Here is a 10831-nt window from a genome sequence, read left to right as displayed (position 1 = left end):
TCAGATTCAGCATTCATTGCAAAGTATTTCAGTCCAGTAACATTATAACTGGCCTTTGTTATGATCTACATTCGCCCTCTAGTGGAGAAACTCCTCCGAGCAACTCTCGTCATAGCCCTTCAATATCCCGTCATAGAGTTTCAACCAATCAGCGCGCAGATCAACAGCACCTTCCACCCAATTAGCGCTCACATCAACAGGAACTGCAACAATGGAGGCGAGCAGAAAGCCCGTGGGTGTATGACAGCATGTCAACGACAAATCAAGCAGAAATCCCCCAATATCATAATGCACTGTTTCTGAACGGACAGTTAACTATTACAAGTGTGAAATCTACAAATGGCTTCGTGGTCGGAGAAAATGCTACAACTCCTGCGTCGAATGAATAACTTTCATTTACCAGGTGGGGAAATACAACATTGACAGAACAAACCATATGCATGTGATCCAGCGTGAATGGACAAGTCATGTATGGGTCAATACAATTTTTTTTATTGATCTGTAAAATACTTCAAAAATCAATTCATACTGACAAATATGAGCTTGCTTTGCAATTTACGAATGACAAGATTCGTTTTATATATATATATATATATATATATATATATATATATATATATATATATATATATATATATATATATATATATATATGTGTGTGTGTGTGTGTGTGTGTGTGTGTGTGTGTGTAAATGGTTTTTAAATTGAAAGAAAACCTCAGAAATAATGATATTCAACACTTTTTTTAAGAGTTCTGTATACTAACCTGTATTCAAGATGCAAGGGAAATAATGTATTACTGTGTTATTACATGTAAAATGCATATATTTACTTGACAGAAATGCACACTTTTATTCCAGGATCCAGTTTAGAGAGTTGTCTTCGTTTTGAAGTGGCTGGAGAACAGGTTGGATGGATTCCCCCAAAAGTAGCATCAATTCTTGATCGTTTTCCTTCTGTCTTCAAACCATATGGGAGCGCTATAACCTTCTGCTCCAGTGTTGACACTTTTGAGAACAGATCAGTAGCTGTGGATGAAGTCTTGCAGGAGCTGAGGAGAGAGGCGACATTCACCTGTCTAATAGGCTGGAGAGATGAGGTGAGGCATCTCTGGTACATGGTAGATTAATTACCCATCTTCACCCTTACTCTTTATGCATGATTCCTTCCAGTGTCAGAAATAATGAGCAATATTTTTGATTTTCAAGGCACATGAGTTTCAAGGGCGTGCCCCATCATATAGCACAACCATCATTATATCAATTTACAACAAAAAATGTTTAAGTGCCCCTTTTATGCTATTTTAAAGGTTCCTCCTAATTGTATTTTGGAGGTATCTTACAATATGCATCCTAAGACTAAAAACCTTTTTTTATGTAAATTTTTAAATAATAACAATAACTTTATTTGTCATGCATTTGATCTTTGAAACTACTATGCACAGCATGGACGGTTATATCTGAAAAAGCATGATAGGGGTACTTTAAATATAAATCCCTAGAATAATTCTCTACAGGTTTTTTTTAACCTTGTTTAATAATTTCAGTCCCTGATTCTTTCACATTTATCAGAATGCATTCTTTTTCAGCAATACGCTGTGATGCCCAGGTATTGCGACCCTCCGCTGATGTATATGGAGAGAGCAGCGACAAGTATGTTCATAATAAAATATTAATTTCATGCTTCTACTTTGTCACAGACTAAGTGACATTTATAGCTGTTTATAAATGGTCAAACACAGGTCTGTTTGGAGTGAAACGATATGGCGTCCATGTCAATGGCTACACTCGGGATTCAAGTGGCAATCTCAATATGTGGCTGGCACGACGATCTCTGACCAAACAGACGTATCCAGGAAGATTGGACAACATGGTGATTTATTAATACACAAATTAATCCGCGCATTACAAGTCGTGCCACACTAAAAACTTACTGGACCTCTCAAACATACACTTCTGTTTAAACGTTTGGGGTTACTAATTTTATTTTAAAGAAATCAATAGTTTTATTTAGCAAGGATATATTAAATTGATCCTAAGTGACGGGGAAAGTCCTTTGCAATGTTTCAAACTATTTTATTTGTAAAATAAATGTTGTTCTTTTGAACTTTCTATTCATCAAAGAATACTGAAGCTTTTTTAAACATGGATAATAATTAGAAATGTTTATTGAGCAGCAAATCAGCATATACGAATGATTTCTGAAGGATCATGTGACACTAAAGACTGGTGTAATGATGCAGAAAATCACAGGAATAAATTACTTTTTAAAATATATTAAAATATAAAAGTTAGGGTTAGGGTTAATCTGGTGCTGTTTGGTCGTTTTTTTTTTTTTTTTTTTTACTTCATCTGAATGGTACAAAACTTGGTAAAGGTTTTTGCACTTGCTATGTTAACACAACAAATATGACCGCAATGAAAATAAGGGGGAATGCGAATTTCAACTGTTGGAAACAAAATCTTACTGAAAGCTTCAGTCTCAAATTTGGAGTCGTTTACATTTGCGGCTTTGATTTTCCTCACAGTTTTAGAGTAAAATGCGTAAATATACAAATGTTTTGTCCATTTTCATAACAATAATTGTAAAATGTTGACTTTTTTTCCCCAAGTTCACTTTTTTAAACTTTTTTTTCCAACTTCAAAAAGAGACCAAACTATTTGTTCTCCAAAGCATTCAAGATTATTTTTATTTTTTTCCCCGTCTATGCTCAAAAAGTGAATAAATGGATTGTAACTACTGCATTAATGCAATTTAGTACTACAAACAATTAAACAAAAAAACATTATCAAACTAAATATAGTACAGTCATTTAATTGAAATAAACAAAAACATTGTCATTATTGACCAACACGTGAACAGTACCAGAAGGTTAAATTGTAATATTATTTCGCAATATTACTGTTTTTATTGTATTTTTGATCAATGCAGTCTTGGTAATAAAAAGAAAATCTTACAACCCCAAACCTTTAAATGTTATAAAGTTATTAATACAGTATATAAGCATATGGAGAAATAATAATGATAGAAAGACTGCAAAGTTGTTACTGTGTGTTATAAATTACTACTGTCTATTGGAAGTACATTAGCAGATGATTCAAAGCTAACAAACACAACCACACATCTCCAGTTTTGATTTAATAGGGTTGATTTATAAAGGATCTGATTTATCACTCAGGCGGCTGGAGGACTGGCAGCGGGCTGTAGTGTAATGCATACATTGGTAAAAGAGTGTGAAGAGGAGGCCTGCATCCCTCCAGGCCTGGCAGAGCAAGCACGTCCTGTGGGAACTGTGAGGTGCATAATCTTTCATTTCTAATCCACTATTTCACTTGGGTGATTCAAAGTAATATGGAAATTATTATGAAACAAAAAAGACTTCAGATGCAGTCCATTTAAGTCCATCTGACATATTTTTTCTTTTAAATGAGCAGATTGAGCACTTTTTACTTTTACTGTTATCAGTGACATTTTTTAAATTAAAGCATTTTAATAGCTGACTTATACATTTTTATTGCCATTAAAATGAATTAGAATTACTGAATCTAAAAATAGGAGCCTGATAAAAATGCTAATTTAAAAGAGAACTTAAAGAAGTCTTTAGCATCGGAAGTCTTCAATTGGAAACAGGTGATTTTTAAGATTCAAGATGCCTTTTGCAGTTTTTTCCTGTTCAAAATCTTTCCCAGATACCATGGTAGATATAAACTCTCTCAACTCTCTTGCAAAAGAGACTGATTAATACAGCAGAAATTCCAGAAATAGCCTCTAACTGGCAGGCTTCCTGAGAAATATTGCGAACGCCCAAAGGAAGATGACCAGAATTCAAGTCTGGAAGATGTCATTGTGATCAAAGACATGAATGCCTGTTGTCACAGGCATCGTTTCTGCCTGGAAACTGTTTACTATGTTTAGCTAAATTGAAAGACGTTCTGCAGTCCTGAATCTTCCATTCATGCTTCCCTCTGTCTCTGTTCTCTGTAGCTACACCTACGAAGATGACGAAGGAATATTTCCTGAGTGTCAATTTGTCTTTGATTTAGAGCTGCCTCTCAATTTTCAGCCTCATATTGGAGACGGAGAAGTGCAAGCATTTTACTACTACCCAATTGAGAAGGTGAAGGCATCCCAATGATTTTAGGGTTGAATGCTATGTGATGAATTTTATATTAGATAAGCTGTGACATGCACTATATTGCCAAAAGTTTTGGGACGCCTGCCTTTACATGAATCCATAGGGTTTAATATGGAGTTGTCCCCCTCTTTTCTTTGCTACTATAGCTTCAAATCTTCTGGGAAGACTTTCCACAAGGTTTAGGAGTGTGTTTATGGGAATTTTTGACTGTTCTTCTAAAAGCACAGTTGTGAGGTCAGGCACTGATTTTGGACGAGAAGTCCTGGCTCGCAGTCGTATGTTCTATCGGGTTGAGTTCAGGACTCTATGCAGGCCAGTCGTGTTCCTTCACACCAAACGTGTCCATCCATGTCTTTATGGACCTTGCTTTATTATAATAGCAGTTGACTGGGAATATTTAGTAATGAGGACATTTCACGAATGGACTTATTGCAGAGGTGGCAACCTATCACGGTACTACAAATGTTTGTAGAAGCGTCTGCATGCCTAGGTGCTTTATTTTATACATCTTTGGCCATGGAAGTGATTGGAAAACCTGAATTCACTGATTTGAAGGGGTATCCCAATATTTTTGGCAATATAGTGTAGACGTTTGCATTGACATAGATGTCATTTTACATGTAGTAAATTACATAGCATAGAAAAGCTGTATTTGATGGGCCATTTCTTTATAAATGACCAAATGTGTGCAGTTTCCTAGATTAAGGGTTGGCACATCTTACCCCTATCCTCCTCTGTCTGATGTGTTGTTCTCAGGTAAAAGATCTCCTGGTCAGTGAGGAGTTTAAGCCAAACTGTGCCATGGTGGTTCTGGACTTCCTCATAAGACATGCCATCATTGAGCCCGACTCAGGTTTGGTGTCAGATCACCTGGTAGAATTTGAAAGTATGCCTTATATGATGAGAAAGGCTCTAACTTGCTTTTCTTCTAATTTCAGAGCCCTATTATCACGAATTTGTGGCTGGATTGCACAGATCACTATAGAGGCTGACTGGTGGTGTGCAAGTGGTCAACTTGTAAAAGTTTGGTATTTATTTTATCTACCTCCGCTTTTAACTCCTACCACTGTCAGCATGTGTACTCGTTTACTGAAGACCACATCTAACTGAGGTGATTGTTAGTGAATTGGGTATTTTACGCAAACATCAACTGGAGAAAAGACACAAAATAAAGACCCAAGAAAAATTACCCTATAAGAATTTATTTTTTCAATACATTTCAAACGAGTCTGTGGAAATCCAAAGATGCACTGGTATACAAAAGATAATTGATGCATCAAAGGCTCTTTTTTTCTTAGAATGAAATGCAGAATCTCTTCTAAGAAATGACTTGCATTTAATAATATGGCATTAAACAGCTCTTTCAAAATCACATTTCGCTACGTTTTTCCTTCTTTATTTCTTTTAAAACTTTTAAATTCTAACATACTAGAATTTGTAAAATACGCAAAAAAGATATAGTATAAGCCAGTAGAATTTCACAAAAAAAAGAAGAAATTTAAAAACATACAGTACAGGAGAAAAAGATAGGAATAATAAAGAGAAAACAAATGGAAGTGAAATGGAGGGAGTTTCTCATTTACACAGTGAGATAAATATTACTATTCTTTCTGCACACCAAATAAAAGCCTGTCATGCAGGCAAGCAGGAATATCGGGGAAAATTAAGTTACTGTCAACTATTATAAAACTTATATATATTGCCAAAATCGAACAGTGTCTGACAGTCAACATACAGAGTTGCTTTGAGCTCCACAAGGGTTGATTAACCCAAAGTTTCTTCTACTACTTTTTTTTTTTATTATAATACATGAGCAAGCACATAAAATACTCACAAAAAAGGTAAATTAGTATGATCATTGCTTAATGCATCTTCGACTTTTATAGGCAAATGGCAAAAAAGTACAAGATATATTTAAATCTTATTGGAATAAAGAATTGTAAGACTACCACTACTTTCAGCTACTTCAAACCAGCAACTAAACCGTCAATTTTTGCGACAGGACAGGAGGGCACAGAAGAGCCAGTTGTGTTAACCAACAGTATTAGAATGTTAATGTAGGACAAAAGATCATTAAAAAGAAAATCGTAGTATGAAGTACAGGCATGAATGATTTACATAAGACGGCACTGGGTTCCTGGGAGGTTTACAAAGGGTGTCATGGGAGTTTTGCGTTGTGTGGCCAGTATAACGACTCCCTGCTTGACATGTAGCATACACAATGTAGGGTACTAACTAATGCCTTTTACACCCTGAATAATGCACTTAGTGCCAAAAAAGGAATCTTTTTAGACCAGTTTAGTTTCTGTTCTTGCTTACAATGCTGATCTTCTAATCAGAAGATGTGCTATGGGCCAAAGAATACATCACTAGTAATCCCACGCCTAATGCAATCAGTGATTGTGAGCCTCTGTGAAACCACGTCAATCTTTATTTACCCTACACGTAAACTATCCTTATGCTTGTGATCAGTCTGAAGGCTTAAAGGTCAACTAATCTTGATTTGAAAAAGGACCGATGGCCATAAAAATGTTTACGTCCCTTTTTGCCAGTGCAGTTGTCCCTACTATCTTCTGTAGTTTCTTTTGGCCTGGATTGAAAATGACCCTCCCTGACCCCCGAGTACATAATTAACACTAGGGGGTGTGTCTTCCCTCTATTTGCAAACTTTTATAGCTCTTTCATTTTCCTTGGCCTAGTTTGGTTACCCCTTTCCCTCCCTCGTTTTTCTTTTCCTCTCTCGTTCTCTATAGCAAAGCGCAGGCATTCTTTTTGCCACGCTTTTTGGCTTGGAGCGCCGCTCTTGTGGCCATTTCAAACACTTCCCTCACGCCATCCTTAGTTTTAGCTGAACACTCGAGGTAGCCGAAGGCGTTGATGCGATTAGCCATGTCTCGCCCTTCCTCTGGTTTAACTGGTTCCTGTTCAAGAAAGAAAGCATCAACAAAGCATTAATACACTTCATTATCACTAAGACAATTTTTTAAGACAATAAACATTTTCGTCTAACTTGCTTTTATGTTATTTTCATCTATATCTAGTTTTATGTTAGCTCACACACCTGTTTCATTTTCAGCAGCTCCCGTCGAGTGTGATCATCATTCCGTAAATCTTTTTTATTACCCACCAGAATTATTGGAACATTCGGACAGAAATGTTTTACCTCTGGCGTCCATTTTTCTGGGATATTCTCTGTGTGAGTAGAGTACGTTTTTCAATACAGTGACCACAGCAATTTGGTCTTAGCAAATCCATAGAGTATCAAAGTATTGACTTGTCTATAATTAATATTAAAGACTGGTAGAAGTTTATCTCACCCAAACTGTCAGGGCTGTCTATGGAAAAGCACATGAGGATGACATCGGTGTCTGGGTAGGACAGGGGCCGCAGCCTGTCGTAGTCCTCTTGTCCGGCTGTATCCCACAGAGCCAGTTCCACCTGACAACAAAATCATTCAAAATTGTATCAGGATAACAATTTGTGTAAAAAGTGAAAATTATTATTCAGTTTATTTTTATTTATAAAAATATACGCCACATTATATTTAAATTTACATTGCTATTCAAAGGTTTGGGATCAGTAAGATTTGTACAAAAAAAAAAAGTTTAAATTAATACTTTTATTCAGTAAGGATGAATTAAATTGATCAAAAGTGACAGTAAATTGTGAGACTCTTGGTGAGACTTTCAAAAATCTTACTAATAAACAGTCTCGAACTGATGAACAAATGAACTGCATAAAATAAATGCAAAAATTAGAATAAAGGAAGAACACTATCAAGAATAAGAGGAAGTTCAAACTGTAATGGACTCTGCGTTTGATGTTAGGAGATCGTCTCACCTGCTTGCCATCCACCTCAATATCAGCAACATAGTTCTCGAACACTGTGGGTACGTAGACCTCAGGAAACTGGTCTTTACTGAATACAATGAGTAAACACGTCTTTCCACATGCTCCATCTCCAACGATTACAAGCTTCTTACGAATTGCAGCCATCTGTCACACAAAATGGAAAGATCAGCCAATAAAGACAGGATGGAGGTGGAAATTGCACTGGAATTAGCATCCATTTTATTACATAAATCCAAACTTTCTTGCTAAAGAATTGAAATTTTTCATGTATTTCATATTGTCCTGATCTTCTATTTCATATTGTATGTGTCAGGCAGAAATATGCACAAAACAGCTATTTACCACTGCGTTGTCAAAGTTGATTTGCCACTTTATGGTCAGACAATTGCATGTGTCATTATATTTTTAAAATTTTACCAAAATCAAGCACAAATGGAGTTACAAGGTTTCTGACCAGTGAATTTTTGAGAATTTTGGAAAATGTAATGCGTTTTTTTTTTTGCTGTATTTGAGGCAGTAAGTGGTATATCGCGTTACGTTTTCATCAACCTTTAACTTTTACTGTAATTATGTGGCCACTCAGTGTTTTCTGTCACTTTCTGTCAAGGCGAAGTGCAACAGACAGGCTATCAAAGACTGTGTATTCATTTCATATAGTTTCTTGAGTAAAGAAAACGCATATTAAAACAACCACTTCTTTATTTAACTTTGCATTGCAAAAAAGCAATAATATATATATGACAATATTGAAGAACAGTTCAGGTGTGGAAATAATCTAGACATTATTCATGTAAAAATATGTAATCCAGACATACCCCAGTATTATTTAGCCACACTATAGCTATAACTTTACCCATAACTAGCAATCTATAGTGTCATGACTCTGAAATGTCAGGGTTTGTACGGAATTATGAAGTAACATGAAAGTAAAAACAGGAACCTCTTTCAATGGTACCTTCTATGGAACAGGACCAAATTACATACTTTTGTACAGCTGTCTTGATTGAAAATGATTCAGAAATATCTCAAATTTGAACCAATTTCAAAGCAGAATTTCACTTGCGCTTCCAATCAAGTAAGTATTAAATCAAAGATAATAATCTCTCATGTCTCATCTAAAAATGTATGTTTTTGTTGTCATAAACAAACAAAGTGTTTTCTTTTTTTTTTGCAAATGTGAGTCTAAAGTGGGCTTAAAATGAGCATGCGTGAACAATGTACCATTATAACAAATACAAATGATTAAAACGTGTATTATCCAAAAATATTTAATCAATGTACTACTGACCGAAACGAACACTAGATTACAGTTTTAATATTTGACATTTCTGAGCATCCATTAGACAATAACCTATCGTCATTTGCTGAGTTGCTATGATTTTGGTCTTATTAGGAACCATTGGGGGACAATGTTCCTATACATCAGCTTGACAAAAAAGGTTATATAAGATTAATGAATTATAATTACAGACAGAACATGAGCATCATTTATAAAGAAGTATATTTCATATACTATTAAATATGTACTTAATATGGTTACAAAAGTAATTAATTGTTGATGAAAATTAGTTTCATTACAGGATACTAAGAAAAATAGTTTTGAGTGTTTTGAGTAAGAAATATACGTTATTAAAAACTTGTCATCTACTGCACGTGTTTTATATAGATATGAGAATAGTGAAATTTCACTTGTATCTAAAATGAATGTATTAGAATACAATGTTACAATAACTATTGGAACCACTGCACTAGATTGCATTTAATTATTAAGAAAAAGAAATAGCTTATTTTGAGTGCTTTGTGTAAAATAAATCAATAATTTAGCTCAGGCTTTGTCTGTTTTATATATAAAAATTAAATCAATAAGAGAGCTTATACAGTACGTGGTCTTAATAGGCATGCCTATATTCATATTTCATCCATCTGTACTCTGGGTTCTTGTGTTATTATAACACTGCAGCATAAACCTCTCCTTGCATACACACACACACACACACACACACACATCCCAGCTGCTGTCATAACACACCGCACCCTACTCAATTCACTGATCAATACAAGAGTTATACCAAAATATGTGACTCATCGGATTAGATTTATCCTAAAAACGGCTGACTGAAGTAAGGTCAAGCTATTGTCACTCAAGTGAGCTTTTATAGTTTAACATTGAGCCAAGCACTGATTCATCGTGGCTGAAGTCTTAATGGTCGATAAAACCGATGTTAAAAGGGCTGGCTGTTATGTTGAGACAAAAACTAGAGATGGTGATCATAACAGCCGCATGTCTGCGCCAACTGGATCAGTCCCCGGTTTACTCCCTATGCTAACTGGGACGCCTCATCTCACGCCCTAATAAGTGTAAAATTAGAACATTTTGGCTTGGATTCGACTGGATCCATAAATTAATACGTATTAAACTTTCCAGACGTGTTACAGTCTTGATAATCGGAGTTTAATGCGATTATAAACTCATCTTCGGCATCTTGTTGTTCGTCCGTTTCCGTCATCATCACACTTAGCTTATTAGCACTGAGCTAGTCGCATTTAAAAGGCATCTTTTTACTAATTAGAGTGGTTTTAAAAAGGCTACTCTGCGGTATTGGCACTAGAACGTATGGGAAATTAATGAACATATCGATCGTAAGTACCAGAGGTGTTTTTGTGTGAGTATTTACCGTTTTCGTTACAGATGTCCTCGCTTTCTTTATCTTTTCCTGTACGACCCCAAGGCCCCGCCCCGCAGACGGTGCCACGCCGCTAAGGCACGCCCATTCACGAACGTTTCTACCAATCAGAGGCAGAGACGTCCGAAAGCAGAACAGTGACATATCTTTTGACTCTTTA

General features: G+C 35.7%; 2 protein-coding genes across 2 annotated transcripts; one reads left to right on the top strand and one right to left on the bottom strand.

Annotated features, from left to right (window-relative positions):
- The first annotated feature begins 186 nt into the window (after positions 1-186).
- Positions 187-5628, top strand: tpk2 (thiamin pyrophosphokinase 2). Its single transcript, XM_067414169.1, has 8 exons — positions 187-403; positions 861-1099; positions 1589-1652; positions 1742-1872; positions 3179-3297; positions 3985-4117; positions 4892-4988; positions 5074-5628. Exons 1-8 carry the CDS (start codon positions 340-342, stop codon positions 5118-5120), a joined length of 894 nt encoding a protein of 297 aa, XP_067270270.1. The 5' UTR covers positions 187-339; the 3' UTR covers positions 5121-5628.
- rhoaa (ras homolog gene family, member Aa) lies at positions 5322-10786 on the bottom strand. Its single transcript, XM_067414170.1, has 5 exons — positions 10663-10786; positions 7976-8131; positions 7453-7573; positions 7197-7327; positions 5322-7056 (listed from the first exon to the last, which is right to left on the bottom strand). The coding sequence occupies exons 2-5, from the start codon at positions 8129-8131 to the stop codon at positions 6883-6885; spliced, it is 582 nt and encodes a 193-aa protein (XP_067270271.1). The 5' UTR covers positions 10663-10786; the 3' UTR covers positions 5322-6882.
- Between the last annotated feature and the right edge of the window lie 45 nt (positions 10787-10831).

This window comes from Pseudorasbora parva, chromosome 13 (genome assembly GCF_024679245.1).
Source record: "Pseudorasbora parva isolate DD20220531a chromosome 13, ASM2467924v1, whole genome shotgun sequence".
NCBI lineage: Eukaryota > Metazoa > Chordata > Actinopteri > Cypriniformes > Gobionidae > Pseudorasbora > Pseudorasbora parva.
The sequence above is the reverse complement of the archived record's forward strand: the minus strand, read 5'-3'. Positions and strand labels throughout refer to the sequence as shown.

Bases quoted from the DNA above. Each gene is read 5' to 3' on its own strand.
- rhoaa (XM_067414170.1), bottom strand. From the start codon at position 8,131: ATGGCTGCAATTCGTAAGAAGCTTGTAATCGTTGGAGATGGAGCATGT. The intron at 7,574-7,975 runs GTGAGACGATCT...TTTTGTTGTCAG, and splicing joins TTGAGGTGGATGGCAAGCAG to GTGGAACTGGCTCTGTGGGA. The intron at 7,057-7,196 runs GTGTGTGAGCTA...TTTCTTGAACAG, and splicing joins AGCTGCTGAAAATGAAACAG to GAACCAGTTAAACCAGAGGA.
- tpk2 (XM_067414169.1), top strand. From the start codon at position 340: ATGGCTTCGTGGTCGGAGAAAATGCTACAACTCCTGCGTCGAATGAAT. The intron at 1,653-1,741 runs GTATGTTCATAA...GGTCAAACACAG, and splicing joins TATGGAGAGAGCAGCGACAA to GTCTGTTTGGAGTGAAACGA. The intron at 4,118-4,891 runs GTGAAGGCATCC...TGTTGTTCTCAG, and splicing joins ACTACTACCCAATTGAGAAG to GTAAAAGATCTCCTGGTCAG.